This window comes from Juglans microcarpa x Juglans regia, chromosome 5D (assembly GCF_004785595.1).
Source record: "Juglans microcarpa x Juglans regia isolate MS1-56 chromosome 5D, Jm3101_v1.0, whole genome shotgun sequence".
In the NCBI taxonomy this organism is placed as follows: domain Eukaryota; kingdom Viridiplantae; phylum Streptophyta; class Magnoliopsida; order Fagales; family Juglandaceae; genus Juglans; species Juglans microcarpa x Juglans regia.
In genome coordinates, this window is record NC_054602.1 from 8,104,290 (window position 1) to 8,127,376 (window position 23,087).

A 23,087-nucleotide genomic window follows, 5' to 3' on the forward strand; every position below is an offset into this window, starting at 1 on the left:
CATAGAATTTGAAGTACAAAACATGGAATTGCAGCATAAAACTGCTTGTCAGCAATTAACTTTCCAATATGAGCTGAAACCTGAGCCAAAGTTTCAAGTACAGAACATGGAAATTTTTCAGAATCACCAAACTGTGAAATCCAGAAAAAATAAAAGAGAATAATTGTTGTGCTAGTTTATAAATGATGAAGTCATGGTACAAGTACTTTTTTTTTTTCCATTTTCTAAGACAAGGTTGGAATAACTGAGTAAGGGCACATCATAACATGCAAAAATGTGTGCATAGCAATACATCTACTGATATATACATGCCTACATCTAGATATGAATAAAAAAGGCAACTATAACTCAAGTGCAAAAAGATCCAAACACAAAGGTGTAGGCATAACGTTTTAAAGCGTGGGATGGAAATTAGGTATTTGAGAATTTATAAGAATATGGTATTATCTGAAAGTTGAAAATAGGTATAGACAAACCTTGGCTATGTTCTCAATTTGATCTAAGAGGGAACAACTTGGTGATGCAACGTTACTGACTCAATCTCATATTCACGATCTTTCAATGTCAAAATATGGACAACATGAGGTAATGAATCAAAGCATGCTGTAGCCCAACTCTCATCTATTCTTACAAGCTCTTCCTTCAGATGCTGCAGTTTATTGTAACAAAAAATAAGGACAATGAGAAAAAGAAACAAGCAAATATGCACAGCACAACTTATATAAATAAGGTTTAACATCACACTTGGTCAAACAGTATCTAGCACATGATCCTTGAATTTTAAAAGAGGACTGTCATACCAGTTGTTACAGTTGTTCAAACAAGACTACTATGCACCATAATCATAGGGATAGTATTAAGTTAAATCAAAACTAAAATTATGCAGTGAAACGTTCTCCACTTGACATTATTAGTGTTCCCAACATCAGTGTTCCCCATAAAAAAGGTTACATCAATAATCATTTTAATTATTTACTATATAAGAACAAAATTATATGAGTAGGATATACATGAGTACATCCAAGTCATAAATATACAAAATTATATTACAAAGATTTAAATGCAGGTATTAGATTACCTATGTGGTTGGTAGCTTGATGGATCTTCTAGTTCATTTTGCCTCTTGAACACCAACTCATTCATCTTTGTGGCTTTTAGAACACTCAATCGTTAAACTTCTAGCTCACTAAGAAACAATATATAAAGTAACACTAAAAGTTCCATAGTATCGTCTTAATCTTACACAATTTCATCAAAAAAGAAGTGAAGGACTGGACTGTTAAAGTGTTAATAGTAAATATGGTAATCTAGAATTTGTTAGCAAATGAAAGTTATAAATTACTTTTATCATAGTAGAGTGCAAGCATCCAAAAGAAACAATGGCCCTCTACACAAAACAGATATAATAAAGAACTAGAGAATCAGAGAACACATACCTCTGGAATGTTGTGCAGGGCAATGGCCAAAGCCAAATTGACACCAACACGAAGACCCTGTAAAAGAAGCATGACAATGTTCATAAACACTCAATTCCTGTGAATTCCTGTGAAACAACACAGCATTTTAGCTCAATGAATTCAGGAGCACACATAAGCAATCTCAGGTTGCACACAAAACAGGTTGTACAACATCCAATTAATTCAATATTCAACTAAATCAATATGCACTCATATACATAACTCAATTTATAAGGCATATCAACATGTGTGTCGCCCATGTAATCCAATTCAACATAAATATACATATTCTATCACCTCACACTTGAGTTCAATACAACCCATTACACAAAATTTAATCATCTAAACCTCATATTACATTCAGTATGCATAAGATCTTAAAAATCCAACACTTACAAATACGTGGGAAAAATGCTGAGCAAGGGCTGTTTGGAAGGGCTGAGAGAGGCGTTAGGGTTGGGGGTGTCGAGTGCTCAGCATAGAAGAAAGGGAGTAGCGGAGAGGTGGGCTTTTGGCAGCGAATTTGGGTGGTGGAGACCCGTGAGAGAAAGAGGGAGTTACGGGGAAGGGAGAGATCGTGGGGGAGCTAGGGGATGAACGGAGGGAGCCTGTGAGGGGCTGTCAGTGCTGTCGACAACGAACGACGGTGGCTTTGGTGCGGGTTGCGACGGCGATGTGGAAAAGTCGAGAAGGAAGGAGGCTTGTTTTGGGGGAGGAGGAGAGGGAGAGAGATAGGCATAATGGGGAGGCTGGGTTCGGCGAGGGGTGGTCGCTGGCGAGGTGGTGGTGGCGCGGAGTTGCAGTGGTGGTCGGCTGTTGGGCTATGGCCGAAGGAGAAGAGAGGGAAGAGGGGAAGGGTTCCGTCGATTGCAAAAGGGAGGGAGGAGAGAGGGAAAACAGAAGTGAGGGAGAAAAGAGAGTGAGGTTTTAATTTAGGTGCTTTATCTTTGGTCTTCAAATTGGTATAGCGGTGAAGATTAAACTAATTTGCGGCGATAAAATGTCGCTGTAAATTTCTCGCCGCAAAATCCTTTTCCCCCACAATGTATAGTTTTACCCACCGTGTAATCTGATGGTAAAAGGGTTTTTTTTTTTCCCTACGAATAATTTTCACGAGAAAAGACCATATTTAATTTTGTTATTATTTTCGGTAGGTATTCATCGCCGCAAAATTAATAATGTCACTACAAATACTACTAACCTAAAATTTAAAAAAAGTTTGGCAAGCAAGATTATTTTCAGAAATAACGCGTCGTCGAAAATAGCTAACAATTTTGTCACAAAAAATGACTATAACACAATTTTTGGAAAGTTTATTTGCGGTATCGCCGCAAAAAACGTTGATGTTGTGGCAAAAAGTTATTTCTTACAAAGTTTTACTTGCCAACGTGATCTCGTGGCAAAAAATTTGTTTTTTTTTCATGAATAGTTTTCATGTCATCAATACACTATTTACCACGATCGTGGGAAAAGAATTCGTGAGAAAAGCTCACATTTGTTGTAGTGTATATAATATATTACACAATAATATTATAAAATGAAAGTATTTTTATAAAATAATATTATTTTTATAAGATATTTTATAAAAATATTTCTCATTTAAAATATAATTAGATAAAATATTATAAAAAAATATTATATATAAATCAAGTAAGGATACCTCATGCATGCCAGCTGAACTATTGAAACGAAAATGATATATGTCTCGCTGGTTGGTAGCCCCCGCTCCCAATTTTTTATTTATTTATTTTTTTACTTAATGATTATGTATGTATTTTTTAATAATATTGTGATTTTTTTATTTTTTTAAAAAAAATTTAAAAATATTAAAAAAGACATATATGTAAAAAAAAAAAAAAAAATCCTAAAACTAGCGGTGGCTGTAGAGCCACTCTTCTACGAGTCTCTTTCATGTGGCCGGACAAATACTCCAGTCAGGTCCAAAGGAAATTGCCCCGGCGGCCTTCTCCATAGATCTTTAACAAATCTCTGGCCTCGATTGTTTTAAAAAAAACCTCTAACATTTATTGAAACCTCATTGGAGGAAAATTATAATTATTATAAAGATATTATTATCAATAAAATAAAATCAATAATTGCAAGTGAAAATTCACACCAACCCAAGCTATACACTCTTAAGTATGGAAGACCCATCTTATCTATTTTAAGCAAACTTTTTAAAATCGTGGAATATCATTGCAATTATTCCATGTGCAGCTATATCCCTTATCTCCCAATAGCAGGTTGGAACTTCTATTGGTGAATTATTAAAGATTAATTGGATGCAGCTATTGGTATTATATATTGTAAGATCAGATGCTGATGGTAATTTTCTGGCTACAAAAAGAATGCAACGTAAATTTTTCTTTAATCCATTGCTGGCTCAAGCAATAATTTTTTACAGTGAGCTGGACTTAAAAGGATTATCTTGGAAGATGACTCTCTCCAGGTTATTAATAGCATCAAGCAAAACGATTCTCTTTGTAACAGTGTAGGTCTGATTATTACATATGTGAAAAATATGCTTCTACAACTTGATCAATGGTTTGTTAGATACGTTAGAAAAGAAGCCAATGTTGTGGCTCACTGATTAGCTAAGAACTTTTTTAGAGTTAAGGATGATTCTATGGAGAGGGAGGATTGTCCATCTTGTGTGTTCTTTCACTCTGAGTTTTATTAATAAATATATTGAATCATTGATGTTGATCATTCTCCAAAAAAAATTATGGTAGTCTTACGTAATCAAAAACATAAATATTTATGTAAATAATTTTAAAAGTGCGACATTATTTTCGAGCAAGAGAGTTTAGATGTATACGTACCATGTTATCAAATAAGAAACGATTAAGTTATAAAGAGATCTCATAAAAAATTCAGAGAATGCGCAAGTGCCGCATATTTTTTTGAAAAAATTGAGTAAACATGAGATTCACATGAAAAAAATTTAACTTTTAATAGTAGATCATAATTTTTTTTTCAAAATAAATGCATGGCATTTACACAACCTATAATTGTATCTAGCAAAATCTAGTTTATTTTATTATTTATATGACATATGTATCTTACTTTTTTAATTACTTTCATACATTGAATTTTAATTGCATGTTATGTTGTTTACTTTTTTTAATTTTGATTTTTTTAACTACAGATTCTTTGATAGAGAAAAATAATATGTACATATGCTAATCAAAATTATATAATACAATTTTAGCAACTTATTATATCCCGAACTGATTTTGTAACCAGATTTTTATACTACTAGTTATTATCTCTTCTAATATGTGTATTTGCTCCATTTTCTAAATATTATTCCTCAATTTTTAATTACATGAACTGTCGTATGTTACGTACGAGCGATCCATCTTAGAAAATGCATGCCCCTTTCTTTAAGCCTCAAATATGAATCTTTTTCTTTAATATTTTTTTAAATTATGGATACCTGTTAACAGTGATTTTGTAAGAAAACCCGAACCCAACATACAAATTGTTTTAAGAGAAAGAGCTATGACAGATATAAATAGGTTATACAAAAATAAATTCTTATACAAACTATCATAATTTAATGTGATCTATTAGATTTATTTTATAAGAAAAATAACTTTATAATCTAACGTACTACATCAAACCGCATAATCAATTTATAAGTTTATTTGTGTAATTATTTTGTGGCTAAAGTATTTCTTTTATTGCTCGTTTGGGTATTGAGATGAGATTACAAATATGTGAATAGTAGTGAAATAGTTTAAGTTAAAATATTTTATGAGATTTTAGGAAATGAGAGAAAGAAAAATTGAATAAAAATATTAAAAAATTAAAATATTGTTAAAATATAATTTGTGTATTGGTATTTGAAAAAATTAAATTATTTTTTTATTTTATTTGAAAGTTTGTGTTCTAATATTATTGAGATGAAGTGAAATAAATTGAGATGGATTGAGCTCCCAAGAGCACTAGAATTCCCTCTTCATCCCTTCATGTGTTTCACTTTTTCTACGACTCAAGAGTCCAAAAATAAAATGAAAGGTCTTGTGTTTGTTGGGAGTCCTTAATTGTTTTTTATTTGAGCACCACTTCTATATAGAGAAATAATATTTATAGTTATAGACTGTAAATATTGTGCAATTATTTATCATTAAAATATTTTTTTTCTATATAAATTCTATATTTATTTACTTTTTTTTTTAAAATAAGTATCGTACTACTATTTTATATAGAGAATATCATCTAATCGGTGCTTCTGTTAAAGTCTTAAAAACACCCTCCATTGAATGGTTGCCATGTCGTCATCCTATGACAGTTACATCGAACTACATAACACATGACACTCTCCCTCCAGAACCTCACGGCCTTGCCCAGTTGCCCAAGACCCTCCAAAACTACTCTCTCTTCCAAAAATTCGCCCAAGACGCTCTCTCCCAAAACTTTTAGCAATTGCAAGTACAAGCAGCTTTTAGCCATTAAAAGTTTTTGGAATATATAGAATTTTGGTTGAGAACGTGCAGAAGAAAATGGGTTTGGAGGTCATCGACAGTGGTGTGGTTTTTCTCTCAATAGGTTATTTGAGCAAACACTTACAGGAGAAGAAGAACAAGACAGGAGCTCTTCCTTCCTTACAACCACACCACACACCAGGGAGATGTAAATCTTCCATCAGCACACCACAACCATTGTCTTTACAATTAAAAGTCGTTATTAGCTATTTCGTACACTTGTCGTTAGGGGTTGAAATATTGAGAACATATATGATATTTTACAGTGTGTTTGGCTGCTTAGAAAGGTGAGGAAATTATAATGTGATTTTTTTAATCGTTTTCAACTTCTTGAACTTTCTTCGGAATGGGTTTCCAAAGTTCACTACAAATTGGATTAGGACTGCTTTGATTTGTTGGCCCTTTACTTACGTTAATTTTATTGAATGTGAGAAGTTCCATAATATGCCGTGGAGTATTGCTTATGTGGCCGGCTATTATTGGGGGTTGTTAAAGCCCCATGAGCAGAATGACCGTTCCAAAGTCGCGCTCGTCTATATATATCTTCAATCATTGTGATGCACATGCACACAAGATTGGACCTTTTCAATTTAGCATTTCACATTGAAGTGCCGATACAGGGCAAATTCGTCTGATATGATCCACTCCCTCCTACTTGCTTCACTTCACGTGGATTGTTGGATTCGTGCTCATCAAAAGTCATTTTTATAATTCTCAAAATTATTCTTAGATCTGTTTATTAATTATGAAAATTATTTATATTTTATAATATTATTCTTTCTAATTCTAGATCGCTCTCTACTTGTGCTTCTGCTTTATATTATATGATATGACAAATTGTTACAAGAAAATCTTACACAACATACATTTATCTAATTAATATGTGAATTATCATTTGTGTCATTCTATTTAAATACGCATATTTAAACATTAATATAGAATGATAAAAATGATAAATTACATATTTATTAGGTAGAAGTGTGTGGTGTAAGGCTTCTATTTTTAATTTTTATATTTGATATATCTGGTGGCGAACCCACGCCTAGGCCCCCAAGATTTTTTGAACACCCCTAGATTTTATTTATAACTCTATAAATATATAAAATGTCCTCCCCCCCTCCCCAAAAAAAAAAAAATTATAATCCCTATATGCTCTTTAAGATTTTTAAAAATTTCAAAATACCTATAAATGTCTCTTTCCAATTTTTTTCCTATAGTCTCAAAATTTTGTATAATTTCTATATATTATCTATTTTCAAGGATGTGGTCTCATCAAAATGAAATGAAACAAATTTTAGGAGAAATAATCAATTAATATGGGTCCTAAAGTTTTTTGTTATACAATATTGAACTTCTTAATATGGAATCTAAAGTAAAATATAAGAAAAATCATTTACGATTGATGATCTATATAAGAATTAGTTAAGAGGTTTTATCCTCTAGACTTCATTGAGCAAAAAAAAAAAAAAAAATTATTTAAGATTTCAATTATAGCATTATATGTTTAATAAGACAAGAAAATATCTAAATTTTACATGAAACTTAATAAACTTACTTACATACTAGAATAGAAGATGACATTTTAAAAAATCACTTGATAGTTTCTATGAAGAAAATAAATTCTAAATATTCCATTACATAAGTAATAATGGAAGAATATATTATTCCATAAAACATTATCGTCAAAATTCTGAAACATATATTAAATTGTGTTTTTAAAATTTTATTTATTTATTTATGTAGCAAATTATCGATATCTAATGTTATATATTGTTATGTTTTAAATATTTTTTAATCTTTTTATTTTACATAAATGTGTTATGCGGTAAAAAAATTAGCCCCTCAAAAAAAATTATTAGTTCTGCCACTAGATATATCCCTTCAAAATCAAGTTGGTGTGTCAGATATTACGTGTTAAATTCAATCCTCAAACATGTCAAGTAATGATTAAGGTTACGAGTATTGAGATGCCATAAATATTAGATTATAAAAAAAATTTAAGAACATTTAAAAAACCAAAAGAAATTAAATATCTTAAAATTTGAATTAATAAAACTAAACTCAAGTTAAAAAAAATTAATGGACTAAATGTTTACGAAAAAAAAAACTATTTTAAACAAGAGTTGCGCTACAACTACCGAGGTGTAGCCCAACAAAATCTCCCTAGAATGCCATTTTGTCTTTTTTATTATTATTTTTTATTTTCATACATTTTTTTTATACTCTTAAATATTTTTTTAAAAAAAATACACAATATTATTAAAAGACACTTTCTTAAACATTGAATAAAAAAAACACATATCGAGACCTACTATTGGGATTGATCCATTATTGTGGGTTTAGTGTTTTCCTTTAAACAATTGTGAAAATTAGGGAATCGGGCCTGGTGGTACCATCTTGACGCCTCCCGGATGGCATGGCCTCAGGCCAGCCCTTGTAGAGAGAAGATGTCGTACGGTGGAAAGTTCCCCCTCAATCATCTTCATCTTCTTAAATCCCTCTCAATCATCCAATCATCCTCGTCTTTTTAAATCCCTCTCAATCCCTCTTAATCAAAGTTTGTTTGTAATTTGAAAGAATTTAAATTTTAGCTCTTTTTTTTATATATAAAATAGACTTCATTTTATTCATGAAAGAAATTACAGTTGTGACTAGTCAGTACAGAGAAAACTTTGAATATGAGTCAAACTACACATCTGTTATACGTCTCTCCGCACACAAATTTTTTTGTGATGGACATTATCTTAATTTCTAGAAATTCTTATAAGAGAATAATCACTCTCTATAATAAACAGAGATAAAACCCTCCACCACCTCCAAAAGAGATGGGATATTAAACCACCCCATCTAAAATGATGAATATCCAACCACCCCATCCAAAAAGGAGGAATTCTACTTTTTGTTTCTAAACATAGTAGTTTCTTTTAATTCTTAGTTTTTTTAAAAGAAAAATTAGTTTTAGTTTTCTTAAGTTAACGTTTCTTTTTTTTTTTTTTTTCAATTCATTGATTTGGTATCTTAATATTTCTTAATACGTAATACTTAATACATATTCTTATGCCACGTTATTTCAACGGAATAATATTATATACAGTTTTAATATATGTAAGTCACATGTATTTATATAGAAAAAAGCGGGTCATATAATTAAAAACATAGATTTTTTTCTGTGGATTTCACTTTTGTCTATTATTTTAAATAGAGTATGCGAAACTTCCATATCTTAGGATTGAACAAATTATTTTTCTATCTCAATGATCATATGACACGTGCCAAAGAAATTAAAAAAAAAATTAAAACATATACCATCTTAGTCCTGATCATTCAAGAGTGTGACTAGATCGACCCAGATTAATATAGTCAGGATGGTGATACTCACAACGAGAGAAGTCACTAATACTTGGTATGGAGATGTGTTAAAGTATTTTTTTTTAATTTTTTAAAGCATTTTATGGGTATTTTAAAAAAAATGCAAAAGAATAAAAAAAAAACACGATATTAAAAATAACACAAATGCTAAAAAAAAAAAAAAAAGCCACATTTAGGTAAAAAAAAAAAAAAAAAAATTGATAGACTCTCTTGGTGAGGGACACTCCAACGCCGTGGAATTTATCACTTCATGGTAGCTTTCAATAATCAACACACGGATGTCACTACACAAAACACCCCCAAGAACAAGAGTATTGGACAAATTTCACCATAATTAGAGTCCCGTCTTCATGTTTTTTCATAGGAAAAAGTTGATTTTCTTTCCCTCCAAACGCACAGAAAAAGTCTGAAAGAACATTAGAAGTGATGGGATTCAATTTATGAATCATTCAAAATGAATGAAAAGCAAAGTGATGGGAGTATCGATGGATTTATTAAAACCCGACAGGCAGACATGCACAGATTCAAATCAATTGATGTTGAGCCCGTAAAATCTGGGTCGGATTCATCCGAATCCAAGACATGCCAATTACTGATTATTTTTCTCTCTCTTCTTTTTACAGTAGATTTGGTGCCTAAAGTGGTCCGTCGCCCTATACATTCAACATCGAGTTAACACTATCTTTTTCTGTCTTTATAGACCAATTGTCGCAACTACCAACTAAACATAGTACAAATCGTGACAAAAATAAAACAAAACAAATCGTCTTGTTAGGGCTGGGCCCTAGGCCTATCTAATCAAAGTTGGGCCCAACTCGTGCAATTCATTGTAGGGGTACAAAAAAAATCAAATAATTCTATGTAAATTATATTAATATATTTTATAACTAGTCGGTGTGAATACACTAATCAAAGCCTGCCGATTATTGATTTTTTAAAACCTAGATTTGGTGCCTAAAATTCTATTTCTATGCAATATTTTCTTTAGTTTAAAATAACTTATTTTACTTTTAAGTCGGTTCAATTATCGCATAACTTAGGCCTCATTTATTTTTTTAAAATGAGATAAGATGAAAATTAAAAATTTAATAAAATATTATTAAAATATATTTTTGTAATATTATTATTTTTTTCGATTTGAAAATTTTAAATTGTTTATTTTATTTTGTGTAAGAATTTGAAAAAGTTATAATAATTAGATTAGATGAGAAGAGTTAAGATGAACTGTAAAAATAAACGAGATATTAATATAAGAGAAAAAATATTTATAACTGTGAATTATACAACCGTCACGTAATCACTTTGAAAAGAATGAATAAAACACGAGATTTACATAAAAAAATTAATTTTTTAATAATAGACTCATATAATAACGTCACTTTAAATAAATATTAAAGTTTTTTTATTTAAATCTTTAACTTACATAACTGCTCTTTGTTTAAAGTAAGTTGTAAATAAGATCGGAAGAGTATCATTACTTATATTTCTTTCTCGCTGAGTTTTCAATTTTAGCATATTGATCATTGAATTTACAACTCTTTTAAATTTTTACATAAAATATAATAAATAATTTATTTTTTGAAATCTCAAAATAATAATAATATTAAAAAATAATATTATAATAATATTTTATTTAATTTTTAACTTTTATATCAACTCATTTCTTATCAATTCATCATTCAAACGACACATAATCTTTTCATCTAAATCCATTAAACCCACAATCAGACAGTTGCGAAGTGGATTTTAAATAGAAAGATTTCAAAAGTAAAATTATAATAAATTTAAAAACTCAAAAGAATTTCAAAATCCAAAAATTAAAAAATAAGGAAAAACTGAAACAAAATATAGACATTATTAACACAAAAAATAAAAAAAAAAATTTATTAACTAACTCAACACAAAATTAAACTAGAGAATTTATAAAAGGTAATTAGTGTTTAAGAAAAAAGAATTGTTGAATTGGTTATTTAAAATTTTTAATAACCTTTATACATTTTATTATTTATATTCTCCCTGAATTTTGAATTTTTTAAATTTATAATAAGGTGGATGGGATGATATTTTTATAGCACGTATTGGAATCTGACTCGTTAATCATTGATATCAATTCTGAAAGTCATATCTTTAAGAATAATGTTATATATATTCATAAATTATATAGATGTCGTATAATTATTATAAAAAAAATAATTTTTATTATTTAAAAATAATTTTTATTTTTTTATATAAATTTTATTTTTTTATGTCAACAGGTAATGGGGCTTCCCACGTGGAAATGGAACGCACGTGCTACACAGAGTCCCTCGTTTTCGAAACTCCGACCTTGAGAATCTGAGATGCATGTTCAAAGGGAAATCTCGAGGGTCTTTGTTCCGGAGCAAGAACGATGGCGCCAGCAGCAACAATTCGGTGGTTCGCAGTCATGTCCGTTCTAATGTTGTTTCTTCTCCTTTCCCCATCAATGGCGATCTACTGCGACGAAGACGATTGCTATGATCTCCTAGGGTCAGCTCAAGCTCACCTAAATTTCCTCTCCGATCCCCATTTTATCCCCACTTTTCTCTCATTGTTACTTCTCTAACCTATCTTTAACCTGCGTTTTTAGGGTTTCACAGAGTGCCAATTCTTCGGAAATCAAGAAAGCTTACTATAAGCTCTCACTGAAATAGTGAGTTTGTGATGCCTTTATTTTTATTTATTTATTTATTTATTTCGGTTTTATTCTAATTCTGGAATTTCATTTATTAATCTTGATTTAATTCAGTCACCCGGATAAAAACCCGGATCCTGAATCGAAAAAGATCTTTGTCAAAATTGCCAATGCCTATGAGGTACGGCAGATCTTACTCCTATTTTTTTCGTTCAAATCGGATAGTAACTATCCTTTGAATTTGTTTTGATGCTGTGTTTAGTTTATATATGTTGCCATACTTTCTGTGCTTATATGTGCTGAAAACGCAAAACTTATTGCTGCTGTAGATTTTGAAGGACGAAGCGACGCGGGAGCAATACGATTATGCAATTGCACATCCAGAGGAGGTAAAAAGACCATAATGATTTTATTAGAACATTATCTAACTCTTTTTTGTTAGAGACTTGGAATAATCCCTTAGTAGGTGACTTGGCCATTCATAAACAAGCTACAAAGCATTCGAACAATCTTAGTGTTATGGTTCGTGTGTGGGTGCTGTGTATTATATTTTCATGTGTTGCTTTGGTTTGCTGCTTGTTACAGCCAACCTTGTTTGAAAGTGTTTACGCACAGACTGCTTACCTTCAATAAGATGTTTTTATCGACCACAAAAAGACGTTGTGACAGTTGTTATGCAAACTTTGAACCTTTTTTTGTTTTTGATAAGTAAGAAGTAATTTTATTAGAAACGAATGTATGGGTGAAGCCCATGTATACATGAAGTATACAACAGAAAACTTTGAACTTTGAACATAGTGCTTGATATGCTTAGTCCTTAGCTTAGTGACATTGTATTCAATCTGTACGGGTCTTATAATTGTATATGTTATAATCTGGCAAATGCTGCAGTGGTAGTCTACAATAAAATCAAGCAGTTTGAGGGAGTCAGCATACATAATTTAGTGCTAGAGCCTCTCTAATTAACATTGCTCCGTCTTGCCCATAAAGAAATAGCATCTCTCCCTCTTTCAGCTTTTATTTTAGTCAATATCTGTGTGATATTCCTGTAATGGTTTACCTATCAAAAAAAATATCTGTGTGATATTGATGACCTTCATGAAAATAGTGTAGTACACCAGTACCATCTGTTGTTTACATTCGTGTAAGTTTTGTTGTAAAGGCACGCTTTTGTATCTGGCCTAGGAAGGACTATGTCTGGTACAAATCTTGGTCTGATCATCAAAGGTGTTGTGGGACTTGCTCCCTGCCACTGTATAAGCACCTCTCTTCCTACCATTTTGTAGAGGAAATATTTGAATGCCCCAAAATTAGAATAGCAGAATCTTTGAACCTTACATATTCATTGAAAGAATTGTAACTGTCATCATTTTCTTTTCAGGTATTTTACAATACAGCTCGTTACTATCAGGCATATTATGGTCATAAAACAGTGAGTACTTTTTCATTCGTCTTGGTATCTCAGTATTCTGTCTCAGTAAGTTGACTAAGGTTTGTATTCCATTCAAAATGTCCTTAAGTTGGTTTATGCATCTTCCTGCCAGGATCCCCGTGCTGTCCTGGTCGGCCTTCTTTTGGTTCTCTCTGGATTTCAGTATCTCAATCAGTGGACAAGGTATAACCAGGTACTGTGATATCTGATACCTCAAATATGAAAACATGATACCATATGCATCTTTATGTGAGATTGTTTGGTGGATATGCCGAATGTTGGTAAGCTAGTATAGCTCGCATAACTCAAAGTAATCTGAATTTAAGACATTGCAGTATTACTTGTCATGGCTGATGTTACTTGATGTTACTTAAGAACTCTTTATTCTCGTCTTTTCTGAATAGACCTCAACGAATGGTAGTGGTAAGCATTTAAACTCAACTATATATAGAACATATACAATGTATAAATTTTGTTATATAAGTTAGCTGTAGGATAAGAACACGTTTATATTATGCAGGGTATTTGGCGGGATTTTTTTGCAATGAAAATTATTTTTAATATCACATATTAAAATGCTCGGACAAGTCCTATGACATTTTGAATTCTTCTTGTTCTAGGCTGTGGAAATGGTCAAGAAAACACCCGCTTACAAAAATAGGTTACGAGCCTTGGAACTTGAGCGTAGTGGAGGAACTACAAATAAGAAGAAGACTCACAAGCTGACGAATAAGTATGACTGTCAAAAGTTCTTTGAGAGTTAATAATAAGATTTCATGGATGTCCTTTTCTTCTCTTGATGATGTGTCAATCAATGTGGACACCTCGTCCTTTCAAACTCCCATGTGCTTCTTTTTTAGGATTATTCTTTGGGTACTCCCCTTGTATCGGGCTTTGCATATTATGATTCTCAAATTATGGTAACAACAAAATGGGCTGTGTTCTTATTGCAGAAAAATGGAAGAAGATTTCAGCAAAGATCTTGACCTGCAGATAAAGGGAGCCGAAAAGCCCTCCATCTGGGGACTTCTTGGTGTCCGTTTCCTACTCCTACCTTATACAATTGGAAAGGTTGTAGTGCTGTTACTGCAACTTTTTTTAATGTGTATTATTCAACAGTAACTGCAATGGCTATGGTTTCTTGTTGATCTATTTCATTCATGAATAGATGCTGATCTTAGCTTATTTAGCCAAAATTGATGTTTGCGTTTTATTTTTATCCGATCCAGCTATTGTTATGGTCTGGTTGTTGGTTTTGGAGATACAAGGTGAAAAAAGCTCCATATTCTTGGGAAGATGCATCTTACCTTACACAAAGGTCCCTTGGAGTTCCTCTTGATGCGTGGATAAATATTGGTACGTTGGATCTAATTTGCATCTATATATACATATGCTAATCGTGTGCCAAACAAAGAGTGCAATGCGCCATATCATCTATAATCACCCCCCCCCCCCCAAAAAAAAAAAAAAAAAAAAGAGAAAAGAAAAAGAAAAAACAAAAGGCTGGACCCATACAAGAACTCCCCATTATGTTTTTGTTGGTTGCAGTCTTTCCTGACTTTAGTAATTTTTGATATTTTACATATATCAAAAACTTTATATATTTATATATATATATATATATATATATATATATATATATAAAGTTCTTTCCAGACTTCACGCATGTTGATACTGCACCTGCACGCTGTACTTGTGTGCCCTAGAGGGTCCTTAACTTAAAAAAGTTATAGAAATTAAGATATTTGTATGTTTCTATCAGATGACTCCACAAAGGAAGATCTTGTTCAAAGACGTTTATGGGAGAAATCCAACTTGGAGAGCTACCTATCTGAGATGCGGAAAGAATCAAAGCGAAGGAGATAAACAGGCTTTGCTTTGCTATACTCTGAAATACCAACGACAAACTTCTGATACCAGTCAAACATACACGGAAGAGTTTACCCATAATGCGCGAAGAAACAGAAACAGTAGTATTTGGTTTTTAGGAAAAAGGCAGAGTAGGATCATTGTTTTGAACCCCCAACTTACCGACCTTTTTAAGCCTTCAGAATCTCAGATGTGAGCTTATGTGTAGTTGGTTTAATGGGTCAATCGATCTTGATATGAAGTTCTTCAAGCTGATCTAGGTGGGTGGCATGGCATGCTGAGGTAACTTGGCAGGCTTGTTCCCTCTCTTTGTTTCGCTTCTGACATATGTTTGGTGATGATACTTTTTAAACTGATTATTGGGAAAGCCATTATATTGCTATTAGCCTGTTATGTTTTTTTTTAAATGCGCATACCAAATTTTGTTCTGTTGGCGAGTCGAAGTATAATGGTGCCCATTTCCCCCTATTTTTCGTCATTTTTCTGACATCGATGTATACAAGTAACATTTGTATTGCTGTCAATTTCTGAGGACATCTCCATACGCCTCAAATATGGCGATGGTGAGAGACGCATGGAGTTGAAATTGTTGAATCCTCTTTAACTTCTTTGTCCAGACAAAACGTATATCATTCATTCATTTCATTTAAAAGGAAGGGGGAATAGAAAAAGAACGAAACAAAACTTCTTCCAAGAAAAGAAAAAATCAAAACAACCAGACGGTATGGTTACTGGAAAATTTATTATCTTAAAATATATTGAAAAATTATATTCTCCAAACTGCATGTAGAGTTCACTTAATAAAATATTTATAGGATATAATTTAATTTGAAAGATAAGTTTTAAAATTTAACTCTTACAAATCAAATATTATCATTTAAGCGATGTGAATACTGTATTCTATACATCGACTTGAAAATAAAATTACTTGTATAATATTCTTATTCCATTCTAAAACATTATATCATACTCACTTATATAATCAGTGAAAATAATCAAAAGTTAATAAAATAAATATCATATTCTATTATAAATTTATTCGCTTTTGATTTAAGAAGCGCAGGAGACTTACCACTATAAGAATTATTAAAAAAAAAAAAAAAAAAAACACAGCACCCCTGACTCCCGAGCCCACTTGGCCAGCTGCTCGATTTTCTTCGTTTCCCCAACGATACCCTTCCCAAATCCTCTCTGAGGCTCTTTCGATCTCATGCTAACAAGCATTCTCTAATGGCTCAGTCTCAGGTCCTCTTCCCTTCCCTTCTCTGAAATTTCAGTAACCATTAGCATGTGTAAATGATATCTTGATTGAAAAAAATGATAATAACAATCTCGTTTTGTTACACATAATAGATTGGATATTTGGTTCCGCTTATGCAAAATCTTGTCGAAGACGCTTCAATCCCAAAGCTCACCCTCTCTGAGGGCGCAAACTTGATTGGCCGCAACAACCTCCCAGTGCCCGACAAGCGGCTCAGCCGCAAGCACATCACTCTAACCGCTTCCGCCGATGGCTCCTCCGCCAACTTGTTTGTGGTGAGTAGCCCTTTACTTCTTCTCAAAGACAACTCTATTCCCGTAAATTTATATTGTTGTGCTGGATTGGTTTATTTGGGTGGAATGTTTTAGGAGGGTACGAATCCCATTGTGGTCAATTCCGGGAATAAGAGAAGGAAGTTGTGTTCTCAAGAAAGCGCTACCATTTCAGACGGTGCTATTATAGAGCTGATTCCAGGGCATCATTTTTTCAAGTACGTATCGTCGGGTGGTGACGAAAACGCACCTTTGCGTCAGACCCATAAGAGGAATGAAGCAAGAGAGTTCGGTAAAGGAGAGGAACCATGTCGAAGGAGGCCGCATCAAACATCTGAACGCATATCCTTTGGTACCAAATCTCAGGTGTTGTATTTGCATTTGTTTTAGTAGTGCTTTTATTTACACTTTTGGCATTTATTTGATTTCTGTTCTTAACAAAAACTGGGAACAGTTTCCGTGTTTTTGGTTTTTGCTAGAAACATTCTGGCTTACTTGTGTTTGAATTTTACAGATTGGAAATTCAGGGCACTCCCAGTCTAAGGGAGAGAGTAATGAGATGGCTATCCGACATTTTCATGTCTCTAATGATAAGTTACCTTGGACTTTTCGGCTCTTGCAAGTGAAAGAGCTGCCAGCATGGGCAAACACCTCTTGTGTTTCATTAAGTGATGTGATTCAGGTAACAACATTCACCAATAAAAAAAACCAACATTTAAAATTTTGCATATCCAGTATCTACCTGCTTAATTCGTAGAGTTTTGTGCGTTATTTTCAAGGAGAATTTTCCAATTTAATCTTTGGTGCTTTTATCACTTTGAAAGAAATAATGGATTGTCTAAAACACTAGTATTTGATTGTTGACTTGATTTGCATGCAAATTATCTGATTTCTTGTTTGTTTGGTAGGGGGATATTCTCATCGCTATCCTTTCAAATTACATGGTAGACATCAACTGGTTGTTACCCGGTGAGTTCTATTCACTTTGGTTGTTATCCTTGGTTTAGTTCCACTTTCCTGTCTGTCTGAGCTAGACTGGGTTAACATCTTGCAGTGAAAGAAATCTATTGAGAAATAGGAATTTAGGTTCTTAGAAGTATGTAAATAATGTACGTACGTTCACCAATAATGTCTGACATCTGTATCCAATTCCCTTGTCTCAGTTTCGAGTTGAAAGAGCCAAAGGTAAATTTATTTGCATGTTTGTATCACTCTTTAGTTATGCACTCAGATTGGAGTACTTGTTAATTTGCCCTTGGTTATGGGGTTATTACCTGGTAGTTTTATTGATAAGAGAGAATTGCTTTTTCTCCTGATGCTTTTAATAGATTTGTTTATAGGTTGTATTTCACTGCTACACATATAGGTATCTTAGTTATTGCCAATATTACAAGTAATATTCACACTTTAGGTTATTCATTTTGAACTAAGATGCTTTAATGGATATGGTTCCTGTTGTAGTTTTGTCATAAGCTCATCTTATTAGCTATTTAATGATTGCATTTTGGTGCGGTCCAATGCATACACTCATTTGTGTAGTAGTGCATTGTTTTATGCTTTTTTTTTTTTTTTTTTTGGTGTGTGTGTAGCATGTCCAGCACTTGCAAAAATCCCTCATGTATTGGTAGTTCATGGAGAAGGTGATGGCACATTGGATCATATGAAGGTTTACTTTTATTCTAATGAATATCAATGTCCATTATGCATTGGGGGTTTATTTTTGTGGGCAGACACTAACTTCATTTACTCTGTTTATTTTCAAGAGAAATAAGCCTGCAAACTGGATTCTGCATAAACCACCCTTACCTATTTCATTTGGGACTCACCATTCAAAGGCCATGATTCTTGTCTATCCTAAGGGAGTGAGGATTATTGTACACACAGCAAATTTAATATATGTAGATTGGAACAACAAAAGTCAGGGTTTGTGGATGCAAGACTTCCCATGGAAAGATCAAAATAGCCCAAGCAAAGGGTGTGGATTTGAAAATGACTTGATTGATTATCTCAGTGCCTTGAAGGTAATAACACATATAATTTGTTACGTTGAAGATGGTGTCCTAAAGATCTTGTTTGGCTCTCTTGATGAAGTTCCTGTATATTTCTCCTAGTTGTTTGAGATGATGTTGACATAGAAGTGATGTCATGAATCTCTTACCATTCCCTTTTTTTACTCCGTGCTCTCTGCAGTGAAAATAATGTCTATGTCATGGACTTCCTTAACTGTGTGATAAATCTTACGCTTTCTTTTTATTCCTTTAACTTTCCTTGCTTTTGCCTTGGGGCGTTTTATTTGTTTATGCTCTCAGCTTATTCTCTTTCAAAAACTTACAGTGCACCTTCCACGCCATATGCTTGTCCAACCAGTAGATTTGGAGTTTTGCTTACCTGTGAGAGGCTTTGTATTCTCTTTATTGATGCTGCCATCTAGATTAAGCGTAATAATCTTGTCTTTTTCGTTGGTTGATTGATGCAGTGGCCTGAATTCTCTGTCAAATTACCAGCCCTTGGAAACTTCAATATCAATCCAACTTTCTTTAGGAAGTTTGATTATAGCAATGCGGCGGTACATTTTTTATTCCCTAATCTGTCATAATTTTTTCTGTTCTTAGTTTCTGTTGGGAGGATATGATGTTAAAATAGTATCTACTTGTGTCTAGGATATCATTATATGTGGACATATAAAACTACTTGCACATTTTTCAGGTCAGATTGATTGCATCTGTTCCTGGATATCACAGGGGTACCAATCTGAAGAAGTGGGGACACATGAAGCTACGAACTGTTCTCCAGGAGTGTACTTTTGATAAAGAATTTAAAAAGTCCCCACTTGCTTATCAGGTATAGTTAGAATTCTTGACTCGTATGATGGTCATGTGGTTCTTGACAGTGGATGTCAATCCTAATGGTTCTCAGTTAGTAGGTGAAGAAATCAAATAAGAGATCATGGTATTTGTTGAAGTTTTCCTTCATTTGGTTTCCCTGTTTTATGCTGTTCTGAATCAAGTCTTTTCATTCAATTCCTTTCTGCTGAATTTTTTATGTGCATAAATGTTGGCAATGGATATTTTGATGATTTATAATTATGCTGTATTATTGCAGTTCTCTTCCCTCGGTTCTTTGGATGAGAAGTGGCTGGCTGAGCTGGCTTCCTCCATGTCATCGGGCTTCTCAGAAGATAAGACACCACTTGGTCTTGGGGAACCACGCATTATATGGCCTACTGTGGAAGATGTCAGATGCTCTTTAGAGGTACTACCAAGTAGGTTATTCAGGTTGAGCTTATTGCTTGCTAGAGTAAGGTTTCCTCCAAAACCCTTTCCAGGTTTTGGACATTGGTTGTTGAGTATTGGTTGTCGTAGCAGTCATTCTAGACAGACAGTTTCATGCTTGATGAATGCAGAAGAGTTACAGCCCATGTAAAATCAATGGCCAACCAACTCAACACCTTATATTCTGAAATTGTCTAAATAATTTCCTTGATTGAGGTAAGGGTTGAGTTTGGTTGAATCCTAAGAATACCTGTCGTTGAACATTTCAAAAAATTGTAATACAAGGATCTTGCGATGCTGACACATCATTGTTCCTAGCTGTCAAACTTGTTCAGATATCATAAAAATCAATTGTATATGTCTTCCTGGAAGAGAATAATTCTCTGATATCTGTGCAAAGAAATTCAGCTCACTTAAGTAATAATGTGAACTTAGTTTACACACCCCACCTTTCCCCAACAAAAAGAAAAATAAAGTGAATCTATATACCTTAATTCTTTTCAACTAATGATCTCGTGTTATAGAATTTTGAAAGTGGATATAATCTGAATACATGGAGTTCTCATTACTCATGCTCCAATGTGCAGGGCCTAATCAAGTAATTTTGAACTCACAAAAGATGAGTCAAGTTGACTGACTTTTTTCAATTTGTGTATCAAGAAAATAATTGTGACAGAAACGGATGAGCCCCAGTTCTGTCATGCAAATTTTAGAGTATACATTGCTTATGAGTTTTATCTATCAGTCCATTTCTATACTTTCTGAATGTTTTATTTTTCACGGGTTCTTTCTCCCCAGGGTTATGCAGCTGGAAATGCCATTCCAAGTCCACTGAAGAATGTGGAGAAAGAATTCTTGAAGAAGTATTGGGCAAAGTGGAGGGCAGGCCACACCGGTCGCTGGTGTGTATCTCTTATTACTAGAGAAAGTTTGAACTATTTACTTATCATTCTGTTACTTTAGAGCATTTACTGAACTTCTAACTCAAGAAACCATCCATATTTTATACATCCCCCTGTTTTTATGGGTGGGGGCGTAAAGACATGTTATAGATATGTCATAATGTCTGGCACACTGGTTCATAGTACTTGATGTTCCTTCTTTTTTCTCTTTTGTTTCTTTTGAAGTATACTTATTAATTAGATCTACAATCATTCTTGTCAATATTCCAGTCGTGCAATGCCACATATAAAGACATACACCCGGTATAATGGTCAGCAACTTGCGTAAGTGTTCGTATTTGCCTATTATTTGTGCTTATTTATTATATGTTAAGCATGAACTATGAGCCTGTACTTTTCCCCAACAGTTGGTTTTTGCTGACTTCAGCAAATCTTAGCAAAGCTGCCTGGGGAGCCCTCCAGAAAAATAATACCCAGTTGATGATCCGATCTTATGAGGTATGTATATCGGTATTGGTGCTATTTGAAATATTAGGTTCAGATATAGATGAACGCTACATTAATTATAGGTCTTGGCCCCGTTGCAAATCATTGAGTATTTTCCTACTATTTACTCCAACTGAAGTATTGACATTGTAATTCTACCATTTCTTGTTATCATTTCAGCTGGGAGTGCTATTTTTACCATCTTCTACTGAAAGACACGGTTCTGAATTTTCTTGTACAAGTAATGGTGATGTAATGGAGGTAATGACAACATCCTAGCTTGTGAGTTCTTTAGTCATCACTGCCTTTAAATTTGCACTGCCTTATTCAGAGTGTTGGTAGGAAGAATCTTGGCCAAAAGAAAGTTTCTGTGAGTTTCAGGATAAGAGCAGATTATTAGAAAATTCTGAAGTACCAAGAACGACACAAGTTACCCTAACTTGGCAAGGAAGTAGGAATTCTGACCCAACATCTGAAGTAATTCCATTGCCTATACCTTATGAACTCCCTCCTCAACCATACACTCCTGAAGGTCCTGCTCTGTTCCTCATCCATTGCTTTGTTTTTGGGTCACATGTATCTAAACTCCTTTATCTCCTCTGCAGATGTACCCTGGTCTTGGGACCGGCAATATACTAAGAAAGATGTTTATGGTCAAGTTTGGCCACGACAAGTACAGATGTATTCTATTCAAGATTCCTGACATCTTTAATGTATATACAAGGAACTCCATTAGTGTTTCTTTCTTTTTGGTTCTCGATCTTCATTTGATGTGTATCATAAAATGGGGTCGTCGACTCCATGAATCTAGATTTGTACTCATTTTAGATGAGTTTTTCTATTTTTTTTTTTTTTATGCATAAATCCTTTTTTGGCAAGTGGCTCGCTCATTAGTTCTTTGTAAGGTGTGGTTAAGATAACGTGAATCAATCATAGCAGAAAATGCAACGATAATTTATTGTATTTATGCATGGTTGCTTACTCTTCCCAGGTTAGTTCTCTTGCATTTCCCCTCTTAGTGACTACTTAGCCATCTTGTTTCTTTTAGTTGTCTTGCTGGCACTGATAAAGTCGCCCGTTGGATGAGAATATTTAGGTGAAATTCTCTATTTTATTTCAGAGCCAATATGAAGGGAATTTAGGCAGGATCACCACGAATCTCGACTCTAGTTAGACAATATCGGGTACTGTTTGTTTACCTATTCGCAAACCCCAACCACGCAAGCATGCATGAATAAACTCTTTGTCGCTCACACAACGAAAAACCAGCCATCTCCTTAGAAGAAGACCCTTCTCCATTGGAAGGACTTTATTCGACTGTGTTAGAGAAAATGATAAATATTTTCACTAAAAACCTTTAAAATCGTGATTTTTTTATTTATTTTTATTAACTCATGCCAATTACATGGGTTGGTATCGACATATACAAGCAAATAGTCGAAAGAACAGTGGGGTTTGAAAACAATTATATTTGTGTGAAGTCAGGAGCAGCCCATTGAATTGGCTGATCATTTACTAACACTTCAATTAGCTTCCATCGTGATTTTATCTTGCATGAAGGGAGTATGTTGAAGAGTAGTGTAGTGTTATATAGTCGGGTCACCACGTATGCTTATGTGGGTAA

At 33.3% G+C, this 23,087-nt stretch overlaps 2 protein-coding genes and 1 long non-coding RNA gene across 8 annotated transcripts; 2 read left to right on the forward strand and 1 right to left on the reverse strand.

Annotated features, from left to right (window-relative positions):
• On the reverse strand, positions 1-2,346 carry LOC121264398. Its single transcript, XR_005940490.1, has 3 exons — positions 1,854-2,346; positions 1,437-1,493; positions 1-80 (listed from the first exon to the last, which is right to left on the reverse strand). It is a non-coding gene; the product is annotated as an uncharacterized LOC121264398 (long non-coding RNA).
• LOC121264395 (tyrosyl-DNA phosphodiesterase 1) lies at positions 638-22,426 on the forward strand. 6 transcript variants are annotated; one of them, XM_041167552.1, is made up of 17 exons: positions 638-661; positions 16,414-16,515; positions 16,624-16,806; positions 16,900-17,169; positions 17,318-17,485; positions 17,712-17,772; positions 18,393-18,469; positions 18,567-18,824; positions 19,280-19,369; positions 19,510-19,644; positions 19,906-20,055; positions 20,874-20,977; positions 21,248-21,301; positions 21,385-21,475; positions 21,644-21,724; positions 21,845-21,995; positions 22,069-22,327. In XM_041167552.1, exons 1-17 carry the CDS (start codon positions 647-649, stop codon positions 22,164-22,166), a joined length of 2,088 nt encoding a protein of 695 aa, XP_041023486.1. In that variant the 5' UTR covers positions 638-646; the 3' UTR covers positions 22,167-22,327. The 6 variants fall into 6 exon arrangements, 5 of the variants coding, with proteins under 5 accessions (XP_041023486.1, XP_041023485.1, XP_041023488.1 ...); XM_041167551.1 differs by lacking the exon at positions 21,845-21,995 and having other exon boundaries at positions 22,069-22,426; XM_041167554.1 differs by lacking the exon at positions 22,069-22,327 and having other exon boundaries at positions 21,795-21,995.
• LOC121264397 (chaperone protein dnaJ 50) lies at positions 11,579-15,652 on the forward strand. Its single transcript, XM_041167556.1, has 10 exons — positions 11,579-11,824; positions 11,925-11,987; positions 12,084-12,150; positions 12,299-12,358; positions 13,351-13,401; positions 13,514-13,594; positions 14,022-14,134; positions 14,355-14,472; positions 14,631-14,757; positions 15,164-15,652. Exons 1-10 carry the CDS (start codon positions 11,706-11,708, stop codon positions 15,265-15,267), a joined length of 903 nt encoding a protein of 300 aa, XP_041023490.1. The 5' UTR covers positions 11,579-11,705; the 3' UTR covers positions 15,268-15,652.
• Positions 22,427-23,087: the final 661 nt, after the last annotated feature.

Coding starts and splice junctions, on each gene's coding strand:
- LOC121264395 (XM_041167551.1), top strand. Junction 18,825..19,279: donor ATTATCTCAGTGCCTTGAAG/GTAATAACACAT, acceptor TGATTGATGCAG/TGGCCTGAATTCTCTGTCAA. Junction 21,302..21,384: donor TATAATGGTCAGCAACTTGC/GTAAGTGTTCGT, acceptor TTTCCCCAACAG/TTGGTTTTTGCTGACTTCAG.
- LOC121264397 (XM_041167556.1), top strand. CDS start 11,706: ATGGCGCCAGCAGCAACAATTCGGTGGTTCGCAGTCATGTCCGTTCTA. Junction 11,825..11,924: donor GATTGCTATGATCTCCTAGG/GTCAGCTCAAGC, acceptor CTGCGTTTTTAG/GGTTTCACAGAGTGCCAATT. Junction 12,151..12,298: donor AAATTGCCAATGCCTATGAG/GTACGGCAGATC, acceptor TTGCTGCTGTAG/ATTTTGAAGGACGAAGCGAC.